Source organism: Rhinolophus sinicus, chromosome 5, assembly GCF_057876585.1.
Source record: "Rhinolophus sinicus isolate RSI-liver-muscle chromosome 5, RSI-T2T, whole genome shotgun sequence".
NCBI classification, from domain to species: domain Eukaryota; kingdom Metazoa; phylum Chordata; class Mammalia; order Chiroptera; family Rhinolophidae; genus Rhinolophus; species Rhinolophus sinicus.
In genome coordinates this window covers 80,102,547-80,130,138 of record NC_142505.1, presented here as the reverse complement: position 1 = coordinate 80,130,138, position 27,592 = coordinate 80,102,547, and the positions used below count along the sequence as shown (strand labels likewise).

The following is a 27,592-nucleotide window of genomic DNA, read 5'->3' as shown; positions in this document are numbered from 1 at the left end:
TGATCGCCTCTCTTTAGGCTGCTTGAGTGCCTTCATGACATGGCAGCTGGCTTCCCCCAGAGTGAGTGATTCCACAGCAAGACAGGAGAGCACGCCTAAGACAGAAGCTGTAGTCTTTTGTAACCTCCTCTCAGAGTGACGTCCCATCACTTCTGCTGTATTTCACTTGCCAGGTGCAAGTCAGTAAATCTAGCCCGCACACTCGAGGTTGAGGGGAATTAAGTTACATGTCTTGAGTGGAGGAGCATCAAAGAATCTTTAAAGCACAGTGAGTAAGTAGCTGAGCTGAGAGTTAAGCCAAGGGTGAGTGACTCCAGACCTGGTGCTTTGGACTGTTGTATTATGTTATACTGCCTCCAGATTTCACAAACGCATCGTAGTGGGGTACTGTGTGGAAGGAAACCTGATTCCTACCCTCTGGGGACTTTTCATTTTAAGAGGTCCCTCTAAGAAAGTAAGATAGAGATATATAAGTGGCCAAATAAGTGAAGAAGAGGAGCAGTTAGGAGATAATTGGCCTAGTTGGAGGAGCAGCCACAGGAATTTCAAGGGCAGGCTAGTTTGGGCTTTCATAATTTCAGTCCAGATAGGCTTGCTGACAGAGCCGATTTTGAGAAACAGAGTGGTGGAGAGAGGTTTGGCCTATTCTCAGCAATTTTCAGCAGTGAACCTATTTGCCAGCCAGGCCGCCTCCCTGGGAAAAATAGGACTCTGCCTTGAGATGGCTGCAGAGGCTAATAAGGGTGTTTTTTCTGAGCCTTATATGCACAGATCATACTGACACATTCGAGCAGGAACAGCTAATAGCATCATCTGGGCTCCCACACGTTCACCACCCAGCACTTTCCCAGAGGCTGGGTTGCCATGGACGACCAGAGGCTGTCTCCCAGCTGCTGGAAACACTCCTTAGTTACCCTGTTCCACAGATGGCAGTAGAGAAATGAGGTTCCAGGAAGATGCAAATGAAGCCCTTGGAAATGTACTGAGCCTGGCACTTTCCAGGCATTTTAGTTCAGTTCGCATCTCTGTTCAACTCGTTCTAAATGACACCAAAAAGCCATTTGGGCTAAAAGTGGGTGGCTTCCTCCTGACTTGGGCTAAAAGTGGGTGGCTCCCTCCTGGGCTGTCCTGCTTTCAGCAGACGGTGTTGGGAACAAGGCGGCTGGCACGGCGGGTAGGATGACTTCTCACCTGTGCCAGGCCCCTGCTCGTCTTCCATCTTGGCCCTTGAAATGTACCCAGGCCACCCCTGGGAAACACCCCTCATCACTCCTGGAATTGGTGGTGCTCACTCTCCCAGTCACAGACTCTAAGTGTCCCTTTCTGTCATTTGTTGAGAGTCTGTTTTTTGACAATTGCTGTAATAGTGGCGGCAATAGTAATGATGTTGGTTTTGATCTAATAATAGACGCTAACATTTCGTGGGTGCTATTTACCAAACACGGTGCTAAGTGCTTGACACCATTTAAACCTCCTGACACCCCTGGAAGAAACACCCTATTACCCTGATACTACAGGTAACGAAAGTAAGGCTGAGCAAGAGTAAGTGCCTTGCCCATGGTCACACAGCTGTTTAGCGACTGGGCTGATATTTCGAGCCAGGTGTGCCTGACTCCAAAGCCCATTTTCCCACTGCTTTCCTCCCCGGGTCTTGCTCTCGCATCGCTGGCTCGCTGACCCCCGTTGTCTCTGCACCTTGGCTGTCAGTCCTTGCCTGGAGCACCTGTTGCTCAGGGACCTGCTGGGACAAGACTTCTGCCTCGACCTCGACATGCTCCTTCGGACAAGTTTTTGGTGTTAGCCCTGCGGCCCCACGCACCAGGGTAAGAGAGAGTCTCACTTCCTGCCCTGGCCCGAGGGACCGACTGGCTGGGCCTGCCTTCTGCCCAGCTCACCCGTCATGGAAGAGAGTTTGGACACACAGTCTGCTCTTGCCTGATGAAAAACATGTGCCGAGTCCTGGTTGCTCTCTTACCCTACTGGAGAGTGTGACGACTTACGGGTTAGGGACGCGATCCACAGCCACCGGAAAGCTCTGCTATGCTCACCTGCTGCTCCTTTGCCTGGCTTGTCTCTGGTACCCGATGGCTCTCAGACACGGAGTAGCTGTCATATCGTGAGGAGGGACCAACATGCCTTCAATGCCACAGTCATACTGGTAGAGTCAGAATCATCTGTCTGAAAGAGAAAACATTATGTAATTGTTTAAAAACCATCATGTTATGCTGGGAGTGAAGTTTCCTTCCTAAGAAATGAGGTAGTGTTTCCAGGGTCTCACTAATCTCCCTCAAGTGAACGAGCAAATTGTTTTCTTGGGAATTGTCCAATAACCATCCCCTCCCCCGCTTCACCCCCCACACACTTGAGTCTGGCTCACCTGTATTCTGTCACCCAGAACTCTCCATTCGCCAGAACTTCTGCAGTTTTCAACACAGTGACGACCAAGACTTGGGGCCAGGCCCCTGAGGTGCCCGCAAGATTCCCAGTACATTGCAGTTCTTGAGTGTGATTAAATCACGTTCAGTCTCGCGCAGTTGTTATCCTGGAACCGGCTCTTTGGTTTATTGTGATTCCCGTGTGACCACTGGTAGTTCTTACTCAGGGTCACCTTGCAGGATAAATGTTAAAAACAGTGATCAGCTGATTTGACTAGTAATTGCTACTAAAGACATCACAGATCTTTAGGTAAATTGGGATTTCAGGGTGTTGGGGAGGGAAAAAACACGCCTTTTGAACTCCTTGGGCCTGAGTTTTTCTGGAAATGTAAAATGAGGGTTTGTAGGAGAGAATGGTTCAGATCTCTTCTTGCCCTGACATCCTGTGGTCTCTAGTACTAGAGGTTTATAATTTTAGAGATGTAATACATGTTGACTTTGGGGAATGCTCATTTTTGTCTAATTGATTGCTAAGATCGAGTACCTATGAAAACCATCTGTTGGTGTTCAAGCTAGGAAATCACACGATCATGAGTGTATTTTTCTTTGTATGATGCCTTCTTGCAAGAACTGCCATGGAAACTGGATTTCTCATGCCTGGGAGAGAAGCAGAAAGTACACCTACCTCCTCCCTCTGCCTTAGCTCCCTCCACATTTTTAGAAGCTGATCACCAGATCCCACAAAACCTCATAATTACTCCTCCCAGATCATTGTACAAGTTTTGACTATTAAAAGTGTTCTCTCACCAGTGCTTTTATAAACTCGAATGCAAGTTTATTTTGAGAACCTTGTCCTGTGTTATTTTTGTGTTTCTACTCATGTTTTACTTGAACATTAACATTTTTGCATTTCTATAATTCTGTTACTGTAAAACTCAGAGATGGGTGCTAGATTTTCTTCAAGGTAAATGTACCTCCTGGTACTCCTGGTGGAAGATTTTTCTGGGGATGGTGAGCTTCCCTGAAAGCTTCGATTTATTTTATTTACAGAAGAAGCCTGATAGCTTGTGTAAAGAATAAGAAGCCTTTCTTCTGGTACTTGAGTCAGAGGATGGGAAAAACTCTCTCTCTGTTTGTTTGTTTTCCTCAGCATCCCCAGAATTGTAATCTGGTGTCCAACATATCTTAACCCAAGAACGTGACATTCTGGCCTGTGTATTTTTTCCATTTAACTCTTTGTGCATGCTATTTACTATTCATTCATTCTTTATTCCAAATAAATATTTGAGTCCTCAGTTTTATCTAGCACCATAAGGCCCTAGGCTTATCTTGGTGACTGAGGTGGATAACTTTTCTGTCCTGGCAGGGCTTACTGTCTAAGAGGAGAGACAAAATCGCCAGTGTTAAAGTATAATGCGGGGCAGTTTTAATGGGAGCACACAGTGCATGTGTGATCTCAGAGAAGGGACATGTCACTCAGAATCGGAGGTCAGAGAGGTCCTCTTGGAGGAAGTGACATGTAAACTGAGACCTGAGGAAAAGCAGATGTTAAAGCAGAGGGATCACAAAGGGGGAAGAATGTTTCCAGGAGAGGGAACAGCATGTGTGAGGATGTTGGGTGCCTGAGGTCACTGCAGAAAGAAAACTAAAAACTGGTTTTATTTTTATTCAGCCCCCAAAACTGGATTTCAGAGAAAATCCTTGCAATAGTTAGACTTCATTTTAGCTTGACCAAGTCGAAACCGGAAGGACAATGCGTGTTCTAGATATGTTTGTGAATGCAGGGCAAGTCGTCTGGCCCTGGAGCCGTGAGTTGGGCACTGTCTGGAGTTGGCTGAGAGGCTGAGTTCGTTAACACTCCCCTTAAACTGTCCATGGATGCCTGTCTAGGCAAAGAATTACAGAATGGAAGGAATGCGGAGTCAGCTTCTCTCTGAAAGGGCTGCTGTTGGCACAGAGCAGTGGGCCATCAGAGCCGAGGCAGGAAGGGAAGTCAGATGGAGAACATTTATTTCCAGCAGCAGCAGCAGCATCCCTAAGCCTGGACTATGTGTCCTGGGTTCCTCTGGGATGTTCCAGAAGTCAGAACTGAATTCTGAGTTGAACATTGATCACCCATATGGCTGCAGACAGCTGTGGACTCACTCTGATGACTAGTGATGACCCACATGGGCAGTGGGTGAGCCTGAATCTGGAATCTCGGGCCCTACATGGTTGTCAGCCCTGGTTCCGCCTCCTCGTACTGTAGATAACGTCCACCTGAGGGATGTACTTCTGTGAGGTATGCAGATTCTTGTAATCCCTCTTGTTCCCAGAACTACATGGTGGGGAAGGAAAGAAACTACAGTAAGTCATAACGGCAGGAATTGTTAATGGCGCATCATCAGGAAATCCCTGTGGTCTGTGGGTTAAAACAGTGGTTATCGAAATATGAGTCTGGAACAGCAGCATCAGCCTGCACCGGGAACTTGTTAGAAATGCATGTTCTCAGTTCCACCCCAGACCTCCCGAATTAGAAACTCGGGCCCAGCAATTTATGTTTTAAGTCCTCAAGGCGGTTCTGCTGCACGCTGAAGCTGGAGAACCCCGGGGTAAATAATAAGATGGGCTACAGGTGATAAGATCCTGTGACTTGTATTAACTGGCTGCCTGTGACTTCCACCCCTTTCTGTCCACTTAAGGAGAGAGAAAACGTCCTGGATTGCCAGTGAGTGAGAGTGATATCGTTATGGGGACAGCGATGAATTTGCACAAGTTTATTAAAATATGTAAACTATTGTTAACTTTGGCACCTTAATTTTTATTTATTAATAGCATGTGACAAAGTGACAACAGCAGTGCTACCACAGTTAAGTACTGCATTTCCATTACCACAGCCAGAAGACTGGCTTGTATATATTTATGTATGTATGTGCTCGCATGTACGTATGTTTAAATTGCTATCTAGGAGACACATATATGTGTGTATAACCAGAAAAAATATTTTATACTATATTTTATGTGCTGTTCTATTAAAAGTCTGCTGGTTGCAATCCATTAAATTGATCTTATGACCCACTAATGAAATGTGACATGCAGTTTGAAGACCATGGATGTAGTGAGCTGTCTTTGCATGGACCCTGTTTCTAGAGCAGGAGAGTGGTGGGGCTGGCCTCATTTCTCTGTCAGGTAGACTTGGCTTTCGGTCTCTATTTGGCCACTCTTCGCTGTGTGACTTTGGGCAACTTACCTATGTTCTCTGAGCTTTACTTTCTTTATCTGTCAATGGAGTTGATCATACCTACTCGCAGAGTCGTGACAAGCACATGACAACATACTTCACACAGTGACTAGCAGTGGTAGCTACCACCTTACTTGTGGAAATAGTATTGTTAGTACTATTTTCCAGAACATATCAGTTACATACATTTTTGTGGTAACCACCACAAAGGAGTGTTTCACAAAAGTTTTACCCTACTGCAATGAATAAGTACCCCCTGTAGTCTATGAATTCAGAAATACTTTTGAAGTAATTTTTCTTAAAAATGCATCCAAATTCTGTACTCTATTCTAAAATATTGATCTATTCAAATTTTGATACTTATTTGGGAATGTTTTGTTTTGATATGAAATTTAGTCCCCCTTCCCCAAATCTTTGAGGGCATTGAAATTGCAGAAGATGCCCTGAGTATCTCCGTGCACCCTGAACATAGCCCTGGGCAGGGCTATTTGGGAAGCGTAGGCCTTATGATTGTGTTTCCGTGGGAAGGTGCTCATTAGCCTTTTCTCGAACATTCGTGTCTGTTGATGATCAGGGGCAGCATCTTCATGTACGTAGCTCTGTAAACTGGCATCTCGGGTCATCCCTGGACCCTGGGCAGTTAGCATGTGGAAGTACCGGGGATCGTCACCAGATATTGGAGAGACCCAGCTAATGTCCACTTGTCTTTCTGGAGGTCATGATCGTGGTTGGTGGCCAGGCGCCCAAGGCCATCCGCAGTGTGGAATGCTATGATTTTGAGGAGGACCGATGGGACCAGATTGCTGAGCTTCCATCTAGGAGATGCAGGGCAGGTGAGTAGCACTGTCTCACTTTGCAGGCTGCCTTTCCCTGGCTTGTCTGTCCTTGGCGCTGGAGGTCATGCATTGCTTCTTGTTTCCCCAAACGTCTGCACATGACAGACGCCCTTTCTTCCTCTTCCTCACCTGCCCAGTGTCTGGCTATGCCTCATGTGCTTAGGGATGTCAAGCTAAAATCCAAGTATGCGAATTTGCTTGAATTGAACCAAACTGGAAAAGCAAATGTGGAAAAAAAATCCAGTGAGGCCCATAATGACTTCCAAATGTCTAAAGTTGGAGATCACCTTCGGTGGCCAATTATTCACATGCCTGCCTTGCTCCCCCATTGTCACTCATCCATGTGAGTAATTAATTGCCTGAGGTGACGTGGGTGCGTTGGTTTCCTGTACCTCAGGTGTGGTGTTCATGGCTGGCCATGTGTATGCAGTGGGTGGGTTTAACGGCTCCCTCCGTGTGCGGACAGTGGACGTCTATGACGGTGTCAAGAACCAGTGGACATCGATCGCCAGCATGCAGGAACGCCGCAGCACGCTGGGTGCAGCCGTGCTCAATGACCTGCTCTATGCCGTGGGGGGCTTTGACGGCAGTACTGGTAGGTCCTGGACTCGGTCCCCACCAGTCCCAGCCTGGAACACACCCTCCATGCAACCCTGGTTTGCTCAACCAGCTCTGGGGCCAACCTTCTGCTCATCCATAGCTTCCTCCCCAAGAACATACCCATCCTTCCTCCTCTCCCAGCTTGGGTGCCAGAGCCAAGCCTTCCTACACAAAGAATATGTAACAAAGAATATGGACCCCAAAGTTAGAAGAGGCCCTTTTCTCTTTCCAGTGGCTGGGAACCCATTTACTCAGAAGATGAGACTTAGAAAGGGAGTGTGCTTAGTTGGAGGGTGTCTCAGGACAGTGGTCTGAACCCCATGTTGGACAGATGAGGGAGCTAAGGGTCAGCCATAGGAAGAGACCAGGGTCAGGCCACGCAGTGTTTGTCCATTGCCCTTTGTACTGCTCCACTGAATCTTTGCAAGGCTGTGTCACTGCAGGAGCGCCCCCTTGCTCCCGGTTTTTATCTAGCTTCAAAGAATCAAAGTATTAATGGCTGTGGACTTGGAGAGCCTATTTCATCTCGCCTCATGTCTTCAGGTGATGTCTCTTTAGACACTAACTCTATTCAACTAAAATGACATCTTTTGGTCCCCAAGGACATGAAAACAATAGCTTTTACTTCTATGAAGTTTCATTTGTGCCTTCACAAATTGGTAACCTTTTCCCAGCTTTCTCTTTGCCTCCATTCATATAACTCCAGGTCTTTAGCTCCTCTAGGGGCTGCCTCTAGTAACAGGACCTGGGGGTAAAGAGAACAAAAGGGTTGTGGGAGATTGTTTCTTTTTACAATTCTTTTAGGATTTGCTTTCGGCTGTAATTAGAAAAACCAACTAAACCTTGGCTTAAACAAATGAGAAATTTTGTTTTACTCATGAAACAAGAAGTCCAGATGTTTGCAGTTGCTGACCTGGTCAGATTAATCAAAAATATTGGGAGTCTCTTGGCCTTATCCTCATGATCACAAGATGGCTGTTACAGTTCCAGCCAACATATTTGTGTACCAGGTACAAAAGCAGGAAGGGGGGGTACTTATATCAGAAAAGCAAAGGCTATTTCAGAAATCCTCATCAGACTTCTGGGTAGGTCGCATTGACTTAGTCCCTCCTAGCTGCAAGGGAGTCTGGGAAAGCAAGTTTTCAGCTTTCTAGCTTCCAAGATAGAGGAAGACAAGGGAAGGGAGGGTTGCAATAGGTATTCAGTGAAGCAACCTTAGATATCTATTCCATTCTGTAGGTTTTAACAATTTATGTTTGCAGGGCAGTTCAGTTATAACCCCTGTCCTCTCACAACCCACCCTCTGAGTCAGGTCTTAGTGGTCCCCACAGGTAGTCACAGTGCAGATGTGTTGCAGGCAGGTACCATGGGTCACATGGTGAGGCAGAGGTGGTGCTGAGCCGTACATGCAGGTTCCCAGTCCCCAGGTCTGCGCTCTTTCCCATCCCCACTGTTTCTCGGCACAGCAGGGTGAGGCCTAGTGCCGTAGAAATCTCACGAGTCTCTTATCTCCCAGGCCTAGCATCGGTGGAAGCCTACAGCTACAAGACCAACGAGTGGTTCTTCGTGGCACCAATGAATACACGGCGGAGCAGTGTGGGTGTAGGTGTCGTGGAGGGTAAGGAGCAGCAGTGGGTGGGGCCTGTCTTAGCCCCAGCCCATGGGCCTTTTCCTGGTTCCCTGGCTCTATTCCTTGCATCTGCTCTGAGTCAGGTACTAGTGTCTTGATTTCAGAGAAGAGGAAAGTTGAGACTCAGAGGTAAAGCTACTGCCCCAGGGGAATGACTGTCCGCATGCTAATTTCATCCAAAGATGTCCTACACTCATGAGCTGTCCCCCAAGGCAAATAAGCAGTGAGCTAGAAGGAGCCTAGAGGGCTAACACTGGCGTGTCACTTTGGCCACTTGTCAATAACTTTACGACAGGTTGGGGAGGGGAGAAGAGTGGGCATTTCAGAGTCAATGTGTAACCCAGGAATGTAATGTGGAGGGGTGAGAGTTAATTGTTTAATTAATTTTGTTCTCATGTTCACATGTTGAACATAACAGAGCCCTGCCTGAGGTGGGTACCTCTCCCCCAGTCTGACTAGTGCCCTCAGGGCAGGTGGTGGTAGAGCCCTGCTCTAGTCAGGAAGGGTGTGTGGGGTGAGGTCTGGGGCCTGGTTAGACAGTGCACTGTAGTTTATAAATGGCTTTCACATCCAATTCCTCATTTTGTTCCCAAAACTATTCTGAGGAGATAGGCAGGGTTTAGAGTTTACTCCATTCTCCCGAAGGGGAAACTGAGTCCCAGAGGGGTGAGTGATATGCCCCATGTTAGTAAGTGGCACAGTCAGCCCTTGAACCCAGGTCTAACTCCTAACCCCATACTCTTTCTACCGTGCTACACTCCTTCAGACCATTAGAAATTGCTAATGTGAAATTTTATAAATATGTGGGACTTCAATGTGTTAAAGCATATAGAATATTATTTGTACTAAAACACTCTACTTTGCAGAACAACACTGATTGATTAAGCTGTCCTAGGTGGGAATTTAGCTGGAATATCTGTGCATTCAGACACGTACGTACACAGGCGTTCTCTCTTTGGTGTGCGTACACAAGAACACACACTAGTGCTTTGGGGAGAATGTAATGTGCAGGGAGTTAGACATTAATAGAAGGATTCTCTTTTCTCACTGCATTTCTTGGTCTGCACCAGTGTTGTGTAGTTTACATTTTCATTTAAAAGTATATTATTCTAACTTCTGACAAGTCATCTTAGTGAATGCAAGGATTTTGCCCTCCTACAAAGATAAATTGTTTCTTGCAATCTCATCCTCCTGGTGGAACAGAAATTGATTTGTCTGGCAAATGTAAGTGCTTTGTCTAGCCACCTTCCCATCCCACCCCCTCCCTTGTTCCTTAGCCAGGAATATCAAACAATAGAGTAGGGGTTAAAAATAGCATATCCATGTTAATAGAAACCTGAGCGGGTACTTTTTCAGCTGACACAGGCTTGGAATGGTTGATGAGGGTACCTTCATGGTAGTTATTTGAAATGCTTCCCTTGACCAACGGCTTCTGTGAATGGTTCTATGTGTATAAGAAATGCTATCTTGTAGCATGCCCGATTGGCACGGAGGATGGACTGGGAGTTTTTTATCTTATCCATCCTGAATTTGCCTGCAGGTCATCCTGGGGCAGCAGAGAGGCCAATTTACAGCTTTGGTGAGAATGTTGAGGGAAGGCTCTCAGGTGGACGCTGCTTCCCTTTAGTGGCTTTGTAGGTACAGCCCTCCACATCATTGCCACGTGACTCTCCCTCATCCTCTCCTTCCCATGGCTGTATAGTCTGAATGGCACGGGAAACAAAAAGAATGGAAATCAGAACCCTTTGCTACTGGCTGCCTAGAAGGATCCCTACTTAGGAAAAGGGACAGTGAGGGTCGGAGATTAGGCTGAAGCTCCCACTAGCAGAGATCGTGTGTTACAGGGAATGAGGTTTCTAGTCTGCTGGGGTTGCCGTGAGGAGCCTCTTGTTTCCACCACACCCAGCCTTGCTCCTCCCCTAGCGGCTCAGGCTTTGACGAGTGCCGGGCAGCCAGGGGAGCAGGTTGTTGCATCTGAGCAACGGACCCTGGAGGAGCTGCTGAGTCAGGATTTTCCTCTGACTTAGGTGAGGACAACTGGGGAGGAGAAGTTCCTTTCTTTTAGAAGGGCCGGTTGGGAGGACTAGAGCAGAAAAGAAAACCAGGCTCAAGGATGGAAGAAGAAATAATTTTACATTTGACACGGTAATAGTCCTGATGATAGAGCATAGTTTTGAGCCTGAGAATATCTTTCTAATTTAAAATAATTGTAGGTTTTTACATACTAGCTGTGGGGGTACTCTGGGTATTTCTCCATTAAGAAAACACATAGTGACATTTTGTTTGTTTGTTTGTTTGTTTGTTTAAGTAACCCTGTTAAGTAGATTTGCATCTGGAGGTCTTTATTTAGTCTATAGGTAGTGTTCCAGATCTTTGTTATAACTTCATGGTCCCCCATAGGTCTGAGGGCCACGGGTAAGGTAAGACTCCCCCGACACACATACATACACACGCATGCACGTGCACACACACGCATGCATGCATACACGATCCTCCCACTGCATTCTAAGATTACATGTTAAACCCAAAATGTTTGAATCCCTGTTTTGGAAGAACTCAAATTACAATTTCCTGCCCCCTTGCCCAACCTCACTTCCAGCCCCAGGCAGAAATGGTGCGCTTAGAGAACAGCTTCTGGTATTTTTATTTTAAAAATCAGTGATGGTGCTTTAGGCTCTTGTGCGTGGCTCAGAGATCACAGGGGCTCTGCTGATCAGTTCCAGCCCTGCCAGCCCAGAGTGCACACGGAACCCTCCACTCACATGCAGGAGTTGTGGACAGAGCATAAGCCATGGTTACGACAGTATTTGGGTTCTCGCTGAAGAACGTTTCCCCACATTTGTTCTGTCTGCTAGTGTGAGCTTTTAGCCAGAAAGTCAGCTGGGCTGCCTGGAGCTGGTGCCCTCTAGCTTTCCATCTCATGGTGCTGTTTTCTGGAAAGATCTAACAGTTCACTAGCAAGAGCACACTGAGCCCAAGCAGTGCCAGGCTATAGCTTTGCACTGGGTATTTGGGGTGCTTGTATAGAAAGAGGTTCAGAACTGCTTCAAGAAGCCCAGGATGAAAGAGGAAGTAGAAGACTGAGATGTGAGGGGTGCTTCTCCTGGTTGGGGAGAACTCAATGAGGCCAGGGTGCCTTTGTGGGATAAAGGTGGAGATACAGCTGTGCTCCAGTTCCTTGTTGGTGTCCCAGCCACCATCCTCAGTCACTTTGTCTGTTCCAGGGAAGCTGTATGCTGTTGGGGGCTACGATGGGGCTTCCCGCCAGTGCCTGAGCACTGTGGAGCAGTACAACCCAGCAACCAATGAGTGGACCTACGTGGCTGACATGAGCACCCGTCGCAGTGGTGCAGGTATGGGGGTGGGGTGTGGGGGGGTGGGGCTCAGGATGCAAGCTCGTCTATCCGCTCACAAGTGGGGTGGGGTGGGGCTCAGGATGCAAGCTCGTCTATCTGCTCACAAGTAGGGTGGGGTGGGGCTCACGATGCAGGCTTGTCTATCTGCTCACAGCTGGGGCCTGAGACCAGCAGCTAGCATTCTGCCTTCCCCTCCCTCTTCTTCCCTCTTCTTTCCTTGTAATGTAGTGTAATCCCTAGCACCCTGGCAGCTCCACACAAGCACTTATAAGTTCCTCTTTCCCTGGGGATCACTTTGCTAGAAAACGGATGAGATTATATTATCATCATCATCCCTTTTGTGTCTGTGGAGGTATTTGCATCTCTTGAAAGTGAAGGTTTGCTGTGTGCCAGGTGCTGTCCTAATAAAGCATTTTCTGTGACCAAATTTATTTAATCCTCACCATAGCCCTAAAAGGTAAATACAATATTACTGTGTTTTCCCGAAAATAAGACTGGGTCTTATACCATATGTCCCTGAAAGGGTCTTATATTAATTTTTGCTCCAAAAGACACATGAGCGTGTATTTTTCAGGGGATGTCGTATTTTTTCATGTACAACAATCTACATTTATTCAAATACAGTCATGTCATCTTCTTCTGGCACATTGTCATAATGTACTAAATGCATCCGTCTGGCTGACAATCTTAACTGGGGCTTATTTTTGGGGTAGGTTTTATTTTCGGGGAAACACGGTAATTCCACTTAGCAGATTTAGAAAGTAAGTCGACCAGAGGTTGAATAATTTGCCCAAGGTTGTATCATTGGTAACTGGCAGAGTCAGGATTCTTGCTCAGGTCTGTCTCGCTTCAAAGTTAGCTTTTTTGACTCCCAAATTATTGGCACCTCATTCTTACGAAGTAATAGGATAAGCATGGCTGTCCTACTCGCCAGTGGAAAAGCTAAAGCTTGCCTGTCTAGAGTCTCTGTCTTGGGGTTTGAAAGCCAAGCTATTAGTGTTCATATTTGGAGACAAATTTATGTCTCCCCCCATCACTTTGCCCACTTCACCCTCCTCACCTACATGGGAAGAGAATGACTTCCCAAATGTAGCCCACTTTTGCTTCCTGTGGGAAGATTAGGAGCTGTGTGGTCCTTTGGGATTTTTCTAGGAAGCAGAGCAACAGCCCCTTCTTCCTTGCCCTGTCTTTCCCCATCATCTAGAGGCCCAGAGGAATGAATCTGAGAGGCACTGGAGACTGGGCATTGACTCTGTTTCATTTCCCGTGGAGGTTGGTGATTGATGACCAACCTGGGCCTGGCGGGAAAGCTGTGTGACTTCTGGAAAGGGAAGCCACAACTGGGAGCTTTCCCCCACAATTTTGTTCCTTTCTCTGTTTTGTATCTTTGAAGATTGAGTTGTGATTTCATTTTATAGTACTAAGCACATGACCACTTCCTCGGCATTCCTTAAAAATTATGCTCTTTTAATATTTTTTTAAGAACCTTTGTGTGCTCACTGGTTAGAAAAGAAAAAGCTGTATGATTCCATTTAAGAAGCATTGGTGTCTGGAATGTAGTTTTTAGGGAGCTTGTCTCTGGCACTTTCTGAACAGGCAGCAAATACATGGAGATCAGGAGGCCTGGACCTTAATGCTGGCTCTGCTTGAACTTACCATGTGACCTTGGGCAAGTCCTTTCCCCCTTTCTGGCCTCTGATTCCTGTGACATGAAATGAGGGGGTTGCAGTAGATGTTCCCTTGGAGTCCATTCAATTCACAGATCCCACGGTTCTCCCCTCACAGAGGTCTTTTAGTAATTTTGGTTTATAGAGCCTTGGTAGTCTTCTTTATACTTCTGAGAAATGCTATGTGACTTGAAGTGTGAGAGCAAGTGTTTAAAGCCCAAGGATGTAGGGACCGCTCAGCAGGAGTGGAACAGCAAATACTGAGATGTGTGGCTGCTTCTAGAAACATCCCAAGCAGAAAGTGTAGGAGGGCCGCCCTGTGTGGAGCCACGAGCACAGAGCTGCCTTAGAAAGTTTAGCCTTTGGAGGCCACTTTACTCTGTCTGCCAGGCTGCCCAGGGGTCATTGCTGAGTGGAGGTCATTTTGGCTGCTCCTGACTCTCCCTTGGGCTAGAGGCCCTGGACAGGGAAAATTCTGTCTGTCCCGAGGAGGCACCATGACCTTGATTTAGGGAACGGTCTTGCTCCCAGAGGTGGGTTCTTTCCTCAGGTTACTTTTAGAGCCCTGGCCCGGGCTCCAAGGTCAGCCCTTCATCAGAGCCTCACATCCGTAACATCCGGGTAGCCTCACCTCTGGAGTTGGGGACCCACATACTTGTCATGGTGAGTGCTCTTTGGTGGCTGAAGACCCAGGGGCCCTGGCCTCTGGTTGCCTGAGACTGTTTGAGGTGCCAGGAGCCCCTGTGGTTGTAGGAAACCTCTGTGTGAATGTTTGTGGGGGAGGCTGCAAAAGGGCAGTGGTGCCTGTGTGTGGCGGGAAGGCTGCCTGCTTCCTCAGCAGATGGTTGTGGGGAAGAGGCCATCTCTGGGTCCCAGCGTGTGCTTGTTCCTGCTGTGCGTGGAGGAAGGGAAGGTGAGGTAGCTTTGGAACACGACTGAATTTTATTATCCCGAGCCCATTAGATAGCCATTGTTGATTCAACACCACCATCTGCTGTTGGTTTAGGGCAACGGCGAAGAACCACCGGCATAATCGCTGGTGAGATTTTACATATTTTGTCATTCAGACAATATTTGTTGAGAACCTCCTCCCCACCTTCAGGTACAGGGAAACAGATGCGATAAGACAGACATGGTCTTTGTCCATGTGAAGTTTATACTCTAGAAATTGAGTGTTTGGGTCTGAAACCTGGCTGTGCAGCCCAATTACAGGAGATGCTTTTCCTGATTCCCAGCCAGTGTCTCTGGGAGTGAGGCCCGGAACTGCCTTTTCAAAACGCTCCTCAGCTGATGGACATGCAGCCTGTCCACGGAGGAGTCCGTGGTCCACTGAACTACAGATCTAGTCCCGCCCCCTCACTTACAGGGGGAAAACTGAGGTCCAGAAAGGGGGAAGTTAGAGACGCAGGTCCTGAGCCAGGTGTCCAGGCCACCAGGTCAGTTGCTCTCCCGGTGCCACTCTCCTCCTTTCTGGCTTTTATTCCTTTGATTTGTATTAAAGGATTTTTACAGGTTACGTAAAACTTGTAAATGATGTACTTCTAGCACTGAGCTGAGGCTCATCAACACTGAGTGACTTAATGCCCCTCAGCCATCTAGGAGGAGAACAGGTGGGTGCGTGGAAGGAACAGCTTCTGCTTAAAGAGAGGAATGATCTCAGCACATCTGCTGTGTGGCTCATTTATATTTTTAACTCTTTCTACTCAACTAATATAAGGCTGAGTAATGAAAGGAATAGAACAGCGAAGGAGAACTAGGCAATACAGCAAGATAAAAAGGAGAGCAATGTAATTTTACCACTCACAAATAACTACTTTTAATGTTGTGGTTGAGTTCTTTCAATCATTTTTTTTCTTTGTATATGACTGACCCCCCATTTATGTGTGTGTGTGTGTGTGTGTGTGTGTGTGTGTGTATTATATATATGTATACACATTATGTATACACACACATATATGTATACATATGTATGTAATATATTTGTATCTTCTATGTATCTTTAAGTAGAAATGGGGTCATATTTGCTTTTCATTTTGAGGTTTTCAGGTTGACAATCTTATGAGGTGGCGGGTGTCATTGTATTTGTTTTACAGATGAGGACACTGAGGTCCAGGGTGAAAACAGCGCTCGCCATGTCACCCTGCTGGTGATGGCGTCCAGGCCTGGAGACCAGGCCTCCTGGTTTCTGGTCAATATAGCCAGCCTGAGGCTGGGACACTGTGCTCTGCTTTTCAGGGGTTGGGGTCCTCAGTGGACAGCTGTACGCCACCGGTGGGCACGATGGGCCCTTGGTGAGGAAGAGTGTTGAGGTTTACGATCCAGGAACAAACACCTGGAAGCAGGTGGCAGACATGAACATGTGCCGCCGCAATGCAGGTAATGTGACAGCTCTCTCCATCTCCCTTGGGGGTGGAGTCGTGGGTCTTTTCCCTGCAAATGCAAACTCTGAAAGGGAAGAAACTCCCAGGGCCCAGGGCTGAGTCTGCACCCTGAACAGGGAGGGTCCATTTTCTGGGCAGGCTCTGGGCTAGGGGTGGGGAGCACTTGGGACCCTGAAATCTAGCCACAGGGTCCCCCACTTGCAGGGGCTTCCTTCCCTCCTAGTCAAGGGTGATGAGTTTCACTGCACATAGATGGACACAGACCCAGCAAAGCTGACTGATGGCCGTCAGTGCCCCTGCCCACCACTGACTTTGTTGGACGCAGGGCTGGATGGACATGGCTACACAGTGACATTTGGTTTTGTCTTTTCTTTGCCAGTTCCTGTCTATGAGAACCTCTCACTTCCCACCTGAAACCCATCTCCTTCCTTGCAGGGGTGCCTGTGAAAGGATTTATGACTCATTCTTCTGACTCCTCACTGATTCATTCTCCAGTAGAACCACTTTCCTTATTCCCTTTTTTGTACTTCCTGTCTCTCCTTCCCTTCCCTTCCCCTTTTTCTTCTTGTAGGAATGATTTACCTTAGCGTGTTTAGGTTTTTATTCCTGGAGCCTGATACCCCTGTTTTGTTTTAGAACTCTGCCCTGCGGGCCATGTCCTGTTTGCTGTATCTTGTTTTATGCCTCCTTCCTCTGGGAATACATTGGCTTAGCCCAGCTTCCCAGGCTGGAAAGACAAACCAGGTGACTTGCAGGTTGATTTATATCCTTTATAGCCTTCAAATTACCTGTTTGCTAAACCCATTTGTAGCTGACTTGTTGAAACTATAAACAGAGGAGAGTTTATTAATTTGCTCATTGTCTAAGCCTGCTGTGATGTAACTTGTGATTTAAACCACATGAGTGAGGAATTACAGAACCCTCAAGACAGCTAGTCTATCTGGAGTCTGAGAATTAAGTTTAGATATAAATGTATATGTATACATACATTCACATATAGATATTTCTATTTTTTGTAACGAAAAAACTCACTCTGTAATACTGTTTTATAACCTGCCTTTTTAATCCACTTTACAATCTTTTATGAATGTCTTATTATAACACTAAATATGTTTACATGATATTATTTTAAATGCCTGTATCATAATAAATAACTAATCTGTTAGACATTTTAGGTTATTTCCATTTTTTTGATAAATAATGCTTTGGTTATTATAAATGGTCCTTATAGTTAATCGATGCATGCGTCTAAAATTATTTTTTCTAGAATAAAAGACCAGAAGTGGAATTTTTGAGTCAGAGGGAGCATATATGCTTTTAACACTATCTGGGAAAGTTGGTGCATTTTACACTCTCACCGGTATTTGGGAGTATCTTTACTAACACTGATAATTACTGCTTTCTGAGCATTCTCAATCTCTTAATCTAATTTTGAAAAAAGTACACAGTATATGACACTATGGCCCTTTAACGTTTTGATGAGCAGTAATTACATTTTCCTGTTCTTGAGTCCCTGCTGATGACAACTCGCCCCCAGACTAGCTCGCTCTGCGATCAGGGTGGGCCCATCCCTGGGAACTGTGTGTGGATTTAGACCCAGGCTGTGTGAAGGGATCAGAGACACTGCCGTGGGTGCCACACAGTGTGGCTACAGTAGGCTTTATCAGGGAAACACTTACTAGCAGGATAGTAGTAGCATACATGAAATGTCTCACTCCATAGCTCAGGCTGGGCATGGGAGGTCAGAGCACACCGGTGGGTAATGCCCCCAGTAGAGAGGGGCACGTACCCATAATGCTCTACATATTTTTAGGGCCAGGGCAGGGGACATACATAGGACCACGTAGTAGTGAAAGCTCCCTGGTAAGAGAAGTGACTTTGTTAGAAAGGGGCTCCTTGGAGCCCAGCGCCTGTTGTCAGTATGTACTTTCGCTGAGCAAACTCAGACCTGTGCAGCGAGTTCTCTTTTGTGCGACCGCGAAGGGGAGGAAAAGAGCCTCCAGGGAACCCGGGTTTGTCTCTGTCTGCTCTGATCCCTGGGTGCTCCTGCTGTACTGTCGCCTGTGGCTTCTGTTTGATTCCCAGGGGTCTGTGCAGTGAATGGGCTCCTGTATGTGGTTGGAGGGGATGACGGATCCTGCAACTTGGCTTCGGTAGAGTATTACAATCCTGTCACTGACAAGTGGACGCTGTTGCCAACCAACATGAGCACGGGGAGGAGCTATGCAGGTCAGTGTGCTGTCCCCGCCCCCACCCCTACGCCACTGGGGGTGCCGGCTGGGTGGGGTGGGCAGCTTGCTTAGCTTGGGACTGAGTGCCTCCTCCAGGGGTGGCAGATCATCATCACACGTCACCATTCCTTCCCTCTCTGCCCAGGACGGATCTACATAATTAGCACTGTTTCCTCTGCGAACCTGAATGTAGCCTCAAAATTCTAAACAGTGTTCCAGGGACCCACTTCCAATTTACCTAAGTGGTCATAAGAGGCTTTAGAATTTCATTGCCGTTCCTGGTTGGTTTTGTGTCAGGCTCCTAGGTGAAATAAGATACAGTTCTTGCTTTCCAGACCTCGCATGTCTAAATTGGAAAGATAAGACCTGCCTACACAAAATAGGAAATACAAGATGATGTACATGTAAGTTCTAAGTGGAATGCTCTATAGAGGCTTTAGGACATGGCAGGTGAGAACTGGCAGTCAGGGAACACTTCCTGGAGGAGGTGGGGCTTGATTAAACTTTGAGGGTGGATTGCAGTCACACAGAAAGCTGTCCTTTGCTGGTGCCTCCCGCCCTCCTCCTCCCATGCCACAGGGCAGTGTGTAGGTATTTGCTTGCATCTTTTCAACAATGCTTTGGTTGAATGGGACCATCCATTTATGTTCCAGATGATGAAACTAAGATTTGGAGGGGTTTGAGTAAACTGCCCAAAGCCACGTAGCTAAAAAACAAACAAACAAAAAAATGGCAAAGTCAGAATTCTAACCCAGGTCTGACTCCTAAGTCCATGCTCTTTGTACCACTCTAGCTCAGGGCTAGGGGAAAAAGCATTCCAAGCAAGAGGCTGGTGTACAGGCTTATTCCTGGGGAGTGCGTGATGCGTTTGGTGAGGTGTGGGGTCAGGATCAGAGCTGGTGCTGCTGTGGTTGGGGGTCTACAGGGAGACAAGCAAGCGTATCCATCACGTAGCCCAGCTCCTTGTATCTGGTTTTCCAGAAACTGGAATAATCCAAATTTATATTTATTTATTGAGCACATACAATGTGCCAGGCATAATCCTACATATTTTACAACCATTATTTCATCTGATCTATACGACAAAGACCTGATGGTATTCTTATTCCCATTTTGTGTTGGAAAGGTCAGTCATTCCTTCCTGTTTAGATTTCATTGCAAAGGAAGATTGTGCCTCAAAGGCTCAAGGGGGTTTATGTCACCTTCCACATTTTGTCGCCCAAGGCTTCAATTGCCATGAATTTATTTCACTTTTATTCCCTCGTGTATGATTTTTCTCGACTACACATAAGAGATTTTAGAGGCATTTTGGTCCTAGAGTGAGTCTCTTCTCATGGTTAATTATTAAAGCCAGCACTGTCATTTTTGAAGTTGTGATGGGAAGAGCAGGGCATTTTCTAGTAGGAGGTAATGAGACCAGTGAGGGACCGCTCCATGCATGCCTTAACGAGAGGGGAAGACTTGGTGTGAGTGATTAGAATTCCGTATATGTGCCGGATAGTTCATGTCCATTTCTTTATTGTCTGCCCACTCCACAAGTATGGTGATTCCCCGAAAATAAGTCCTAGCCAGACCATCAGCTCTAATGCGTCTTTTGGAGCAAACATTAATATAAGATCCGGGTTATATTACTATATTATGCTATATTACATTATATTATATTATACCCAGTCTTATATTATAGTAAAATAAGACCGGGTCTTATATTAATTTTTGCTCCAAAAGATGCAGTAGAGCTGATGGTCCGGCTAGGTCTTACTTTCGGAGAAACACGGTAGGTGGGAAGGAGACAAGCGAATTATGTCCAAACCCATTGACTGAGTGAATCTGTTATCTTAGAATCTAAAGAAATGGCCTGAAACACAAAGATTTATGGACAAAGTTATTTATTGGAGCCCTGTTTATAACAGCAAAAAAACAGACCTACTTAAAGTCTGACGTGAGGGAAATGCTTAAATAACTGGAATGTTGATACAGTGAAAGTGTTTTTAATGTCATGAGAAAATGTTTGTGACAGACTGTTAGGGTGAAAAAGGGGGGGGGGCAAAATATATGCAGCATGTGAGCTCAGTCCTGTAGTCCTGGGGTTTGAACAGCTGCCGTTTAGGGAAGTGAATTTGAATTCCCGCTCTGCCACTAGCCCTGGGACTCTGGGCAATGTAATCAATCTGACTGAATCTTTGTTTTCTCATTTGTAAAGTGAGAATAAAACTGTACCAAACCTCTTAATGCTGTTGTGTGGTTGAAATGCGATTATAGTTGGAAAGTGCTTAGCACGACGCCTGCCTGGCTCGTAGAAACCACTCAGAAAATGATTGTGATTGTTACTAGAAGCTAGGAAATATTCCAAAGAGATAATGCTGATTCTCTTTGTGTGAGGGTACTAAAAATTTTTTATTCTGTGTTCCTCTTCATTTTCCAAAATGAGAGTATTTTACTTCTATAATAAAAAGAGAAAGTTTATATTAAAAAACTTTTTATTGTTTTCTTGTTTTTGTTTTTCAAACTACCTTGTGAAAGGGAAGCCCGAGGTGCAGGCATGATGTTCTCAAGGTCAGGCTTTTATGTCTGTATGTTTATCCAGGAATTAACATGAAATGGATTTCTTAGCAGAATCTCACCATTGGGGTGTCCTGGGGTTTCTTTTAGCAAGGTTCTCTTAATTTTATCTTCAACCAGAAGATTTTACTGTGGGACTATATTAAATTAAGGCTCCCCTTACCATTTTATCTGTAGACTCTACCTGTAAGTAAGGATTTTGTTCAGCTGTGGGTACCAGAAAAACTCACAGGTACTTGCTCAAATACGAAAGGAGTGTATTTGTCTCAGGCAGAAAGAAGTTCAGGGCTGGCCTGGTGGCTCAGACTGTCATGGAAGAACCAGGTTTCTCCCCTCCTTTCGTTCTGACAGCTTTGTCAATAGCTTCTGCTGCCCCTTGGGCCTTGCGTGAGCACTCTGGGCAGATTGAGGGACAAAGTGTGCACTGCCAGGCTTGCATTTACCACCACGTTGGCCAGGACTGGGTCACATGGCACTTGCAGCAGTAAGGAAGTCTGGGAAGCTGAGATCATTACTTGCTGGTCTCCATAGTAGAGGCCAGCGAGGAGAAGGGACGCTGCCTGAACCCACCCACAATGTCTGCCACGTTGCCCCAGTCCAATGTAGTGGGATTTCAGGATCGTACCTGGATTTACACAGTTAGCTCTTCAGTGTGGTTCAACTTGGCCACAACCCTGACACATCCAGACATGTCTGGAGCATTTATCCAAGTATAGAACTTAGCACTGGAGTGGTCTTTCAGTTGGATGACATTGAATAATATGGGAACTGAGCCTAAATAGGTAATGAGGCTACAGTGTGGCTTGACTGGTCGTGGAGGTAGGATTGGAATTCAGTTTTTCAGTTAGTCTACTGTTCTTTCCAGTTCATTCCAGTGTCTTCTGAGAGCAGACATGAATCACTCATCACTTCTCGTAAAGTGATACAAACGTAGAGCTGTGGCGCTGCCACTGGGTGTCCAGTGAGGGTGCAGCGTGTCGTTCCGCTGAGTGCTAGGGTTGGGAAGAGGCGACATTGCAACAGGAGATGATGCAGGGTGAGACCACTCACCTGTGGTGTTGAGACTGTGCTCGTGGCTTCAAATGTCTTGGGGGGACTTGGCTGCCAGAGTGGGCAGCAGCCAGCTGCTGGCAGCCTGAGTCCACAGGCCCTTCAATGTTTGGATACAGATTGTGCCCTATTTCGTTGGCTGCAGCTTAGGATGTCTTGGATTCATGGACTCCTTGGGATGCTGGATAACTTTGGAGAAGATAAGGTGATAACTTTCTCCCCCTTTCGTCTTAGGTGTTGCTGTGATTCACAAGCCCTTGTGACCCCAACTCCCACTGCCAGGAGGCGGGGGACGGGAGGGGTGCTGCCTGGGACTCAGAACAGCGGGACCATGATGGCTGGATCCCACTCACTGGCAGAGTCTGCAGCGGAGCAAGAACAGCCTTCCTTGGACTTGGCAGAGTAGTGTCCGGAGCGAAGACTGGGTCCCACCTCCTGCTCCCCTGAGGGGTTTGAGCTCTGGGCAGTGGGTTCCTGATAGCTTCGGGTGGCACCTCTGGGCTTCTCTTGTGTTTCTACAGGGACTCGTGTATGTGTGTGTGTGTGTGTGTGTGTGTGTGTGTAACATGGGGTCTCCCTAAGTTGGGTGGGCTGTGACAGTCTACTGGATTTCTGTACTACTGATCCTTCAGCTATGCTAAAAATCAAACCACAGAAACCTTTCTTCTGGATTTGCCCCATGGGCATCCTGAGACTACTAAAGCTGCTGTCTGTTGGAGGTCCAGTTGGACAGGGATGTCCAGAAGTGACCGGCGAGAGGGACAGTGCTCTGGCCACGCCCACGCAGGCTTTGACTGTGGGCACTGTGTGCAGAAGAGCTGGACGTCCTCTGAGCTGCACTGCGTCCTCCGTGTGCTATGATTAGGAACAGATGGGTTCCGCGGCCCTTTAGCGTGCTGCTCGTCCGTGGGCTCTCCTCCGGGAAGCACACGAGAACTGCCTGTTCTGCTGACCACTGGTCTTTGATGTCATGGATTCCAGGTTTTGGAGATTTATGTGTCTTCAGCTGAAAAACTAGATTTTCAGAGAAGCCCTGAATAACACACTGGGGGATAAAATACATGGAAAACAAAAAGAAGAACAAAAAAACCAGAGTGGAGGTCGGCTGGTTAGCTCAGTTGGTTAGAGCACGAGCTCTGAATACCAGGGTTGCTGGTCGATTCCCACATGGGCCAGTGAGCTGCGCCCTCCACAACTAGATTGAACACAACTAGATTGAAGACAACGAGCTGCCGCTGAGCTTCCAGAGGGGCGGCCTGATGGCTCAGCTGGTTAGAGTGTGGGCTCTTAACAACAAGGTTGCTGGTTCAGTTCCGGCACAGGATGGTGGGCTGCGCCCCCTACAACTAAGATTGAAAATGGCAACTGGACTTGGAACTGAGCTGCGCCCTCCACAACTAGATTGAAGCACAACGACTTGGAGCTGATGGGCCCTGGAGAAACACACTGTTCCCCAGTATTCCCCAATAAGATTAAAAACAAAAAACAAAAGAAAATAAACCCCAGAGTGGAAAGGCTTTGGTCCCTGCCGATAATGGTCTCGGAGAGGATCCTACTTCTGGATTTCCCAGGATATGAAAGTCCCCATTATACTTATTATCCAGGCTTAATGATTCACAACATCCCACTTACCCTTGAAAGTGTCCTGATTTGGAGGAAAAGTAAAAGGTCACCCTACCTCCAAAACCAAAGATAGGTTTGTCCCTGCGTTGTTTGGAGTCATGAGTTATTCAGATGAACATGGATGCCTTCAAAGGAATGTTCTGGCTGGGGCTGGCCCTCAGCCCTCTGTGATACCCTTGTCTTTCTTTCCTTGTGTCCCCCCCCCTTATTCTAGGGCCTGTACCCTCTCTCCAACCCCCCTCTTCCTCCTCACTTCTCCTGGGGATAGGCCCTGGATGTGTGATCTCTCTCAGGAGTACTTGGATTTTAAGAGAGGAGCTAATGAGAACTTTGCTAATTTTCAGGTAAAAATTAATAGTGACAGAACTTTAAGCATCTGGAAGGAGGGGGGTATTTGATGGCTCACAGAGTAACTTGCATTGAAAAAAGAGGAGCTTAAAGCCAAGCTGTGCTGTTCCTAAACTAGCAAGTTGCTAATGTTAGAATTTCTGGCATAAGAAAGGGAGGTCTTGTGTCTAGAGAACAGTCTTACAGCTTGGGGCTGGGGTTTAACCCTCCATGACGTGAAGGTCCACCTACAGGGAGACGGAGGCTCTATGAACCCTGATACTGGACTTGTTCTCCCAAGCATTTATTGCAGGAGCCTGGCCTTCCTCCCACCACACTTCCACAGTGAGAAACCCAGGACCCTCCACAGCTAGTTGGCCCCTTTGTGTATTTACTGTATATTTATTGTGCACTAAACACTGAACTCTCTTGAGGAGGAAACTTCATGTTGAGCAGATGTTATTTCAGTGAGACATTTGGACAGAACCAAGGCACCCAGAATTTTTAGTAGCCTTGGGAAGAGGCGAAAATAGCCAGGTTTGGTGTACCTGGAAGAGATGTCTCTAAAGGAATTAAGACGTGCTTTCAGTTGGGTGCTGTGCTCTCACCCAGCCCTGGAGATGACTGTGGTTTCAGAGCTCTGCCTGGCTCTAGATTGGAGGCTGATGGAATGGGCTTTTGGTTCCAAATGTTCTTCCTCCTCCTCTGAGGAAGATTTGGGACTGTGTGTGTGTGGGGGTGGGTGGGGGGTGGGGAGGACTGAGTTGGGGGTCTGATGTGTGCTATTCACACAGCTGCTGATTTCAGATGAAAGGTGAATTCCCATCCCGTCCCCTAACACATAGGAGTTAGACTTTCACGCTTATGTGGGGGAAGGTTATTGTTTGTGTGTCATCTTCACAGAAGGCTCCCTTCCCTGAAAGCTAGCCAGCCGTGTTTTCTGCTTTTGGATTTTTGCTATTGATTCCATCTCACGTCTCCCTTCCCATGAAGCACCGCCCCTGCTGGTTGTGCTGCTGAGGCCATGTTCATTTCATCCTCCTGTGTCCTTTCTCATGGGGACGACAACACTGGTATGTCATCACCGAAAAGCCACACTGCTCTAGCTGCCCACAGATGCCATCCAAAACCTGCTGTTTCTTTATCACCAGGTACTATTCTCTCTCCACAGTGGGCACAACAGACTTATTTTCAAGTCTATGCTGGTTACGTGGTAGATGAACCCCCTCACCCCCCCCATCCAGGCCGCAAGTAGTTGTGAATGCGGCTTTGCCAGTGGTGTCTCTGAAATCTGATCACAGTGGTGAAATGGAATTGCAGCCCAAGGTTAGAAGCAGTGTAGATGCTGCTTGGATGCTGATTTGAACAAGAGTCAGACTCTGAATTCCAAAGTTATTTCTCATATATAACCAATGGCATCGCTCCATCTAAAAAAGTTGCAGTATTATGCAAATGAAAGTGACCTCCTTTCCTGCTATGCAAGAAGAATACCTAATTCTATTTCATGACAAACCAGTGGCAACATCCCCTAAGATGCTTTTTGAGCTGTCTTACTTTGATACCTGTTGTGTAATGTTTGTATATTCCTGAGCCAGATCCTTTTAAAGATTGTCTTTTTATAAAATTGAAGCGATAGATTTCAGGCTAAAAATTTTAATGTTGATATTTTTATAAGATAATTTTTCAGGATATTTGAATTGCTTTTTATTGTCCATGATAATGAAATGTTATGTTGTGTACGTCATTCATTCTCAAACATAGTTCATGCCTGTACCTATCCTCCCTTTGTTATTTACCCTCTAAAAACTGATTTTTCAGTGGCTCCAGGTAGAAATGTCTGGAAAACACAATCACTGGTGTCTCTTTAATCACTTAGGGAGAAATATTAAGCCAGACTCAGCACTTACCCAACTCTATTGTGTGTCTGCTATTTTGGAGTCTGTTTCCTGCAGGGGTGAGGCTGGTTGGCCCATCTCTTGGTGGCTTTCTCTGCCTGGCACTGGGCCTGGCCTGTTGTGGCGTGAAAAAGCTGCAGGAAAAGGCCTGCTCTCCAGCACATGCTCCCAGCAGTGTCCTATGTCCAGCAGACCAGTCCTCGTTCTCTTCTGTCTCCTTATTCTCCTAAGGCTTCCGACCGCTTAAGGCCTTTGCTGTCACGTGATGTTCCTTTTGGAAGCATGTTGTCTGTGAACTTGAAAAGACGGGTCACTGCTCGTGATCCCTGTTAAGAATGCATCAAGCATGTGCTTCACAGATAACCACACCACACTTACAAAATTACTTGTTTTTTGAGCTGTGTCCACACTCCAGGTTCTATTTTGTATATTAATCTATCATTAGCCTCGTTAAAAAAACTCGATTTTTATTATTATTGGGATAGGTGCCATTTGAATGGCCTCCAAGCTCCCCATTTGCACCTTGTTGAATCAAGTTGGGAGGTTGAACAAACTCATATTCCGGTGAGCTGGACTTGTCAAGGCTCTGTTTGCCTGGAGGAGCAAGGAGGTTGGAATGTATTTTTTTTTTCAGTGTTTGCACTACTTAGAGTCCTAAGCCTCTCACGCTCAGCTGTGCCGTGTACCTACTGACCAAGCAGGAGAGCTGGCGGCGCTGCCGGCGTTTGGGAATGGAAGAGGCCTCTTCTGTAGTGGACGTAATCACAACCTCATAGTCCCGTGCAGCCTGTGTCACGGGACTCAGTGGCACATGGGTCAGCCACGGCAGGAACATATGGGACTGGGGCATTCGGGGGAACAAACTGCTCTGTGCTTCGTTCTTGCCTTTGGTTATGACGTTTCAGATTATTTCCCCCATTTTCAGTGGCAATAAATGGCCCTTGTTGGACTTCTTTAATTTGTAGATGATGATGTGTAAAATACTTTCTTTGAAAGCAAACCCGTGACACTGACTGTGTGTGTCTCTGTGGGTGCTCTGTCTGTGTGGCTGTCCACAGGCAGGCAGGCTCAATCCCTGACACCCTACAGCACACTGCGTGGGGAGGGCCATCGATCTGGTGTTCTCCGCTTGGACACCAGGGGCTGTGTTTCTGCTAAACGAACACTTGCCACATGCTCGATCAGTTACAGTGCTAGCTGACGAAGCAGTTCCTCCAGTGTATTACTTTGCCAGGAATCGTGTCCTAGTTCCCCATACTTTGTTACTTACATTTTAATAAAACCTGAACTGTGAGAACCTTTTTCAGTCTCTCATTTCTATAGTCCAGCCTCTCCGTTATGTCTCAAACGTGAAAAGGACAGACACATTCCTGCGTATCTTCCGATTAAAAAAATGTTCTCTCTTAAGATTTGCTGGCAGGGTCTGGGTTCCTTTGGTCTCTGTCCTCTGGCCCCAGCACAGCCCGACCCACAGAGACCTTCTTCAGGCCAGTTCCTCCAGTCGGCATTTGGAGGGGGGGCAACTGCCTGTTAACACTGGGAGGTGGGCGTGCTGGTCTCGGGCGTGGGGAGGAGGAGACAGATGCAGCTGTAAATAAATACTGATTTTAAAAAGTTTGTTACAAGACTTAGAGGTTTTATAGGTATTTTGTTATGGTTTTATTATGAAATATACAAATACTACATTTTATTAAATGTATACAACTATTGACTTGGTTTATAAGGTTTCCACATATATGAAATAATAATAATAGCTAACATTTATTGAGTATTTACTATGTGCCAGGCACTTTTCGAAGTGCTTTACTTACTATCAATGCATTTAATCTTCACCACAGCCTT

At 46.6% G+C, this 27,592-nt stretch overlaps 1 protein-coding gene across 23 annotated transcripts in view; it reads left to right on the top strand.

Annotated features, from left to right (window-relative positions):
* KLHL3 (kelch like family member 3) overlaps nt 1-27,051 on the top strand; it is a 237,405-nt gene extending 210,354 nt beyond the window's left edge. For 21 of the 23 annotated variants that reach the window (XM_074313570.2, XM_088798628.1, XM_074313563.2 and 18 more), the window contains 7 exons: nt 6,311-6,428; nt 6,829-7,026; nt 8,548-8,649; nt 11,886-12,014; nt 15,920-16,060; nt 18,151-18,294; nt 22,140-27,051. In XM_074313570.2, coding sequence (XP_074169671.1) covers nt 6,311-6,428; nt 6,829-7,026; nt 8,548-8,649; nt 11,886-12,014; nt 15,920-16,060; nt 18,151-18,294; nt 22,140-22,168 — 861 coding nt within the window. In that variant the 3' untranslated portion in view covers nt 22,169-27,051. The other 2 variants (XM_074313556.2, XM_074313567.2) reach the window with 2 other exon arrangements.
* The last annotated feature ends 541 nt before the right edge of the window (nt 27,052-27,592 follow it).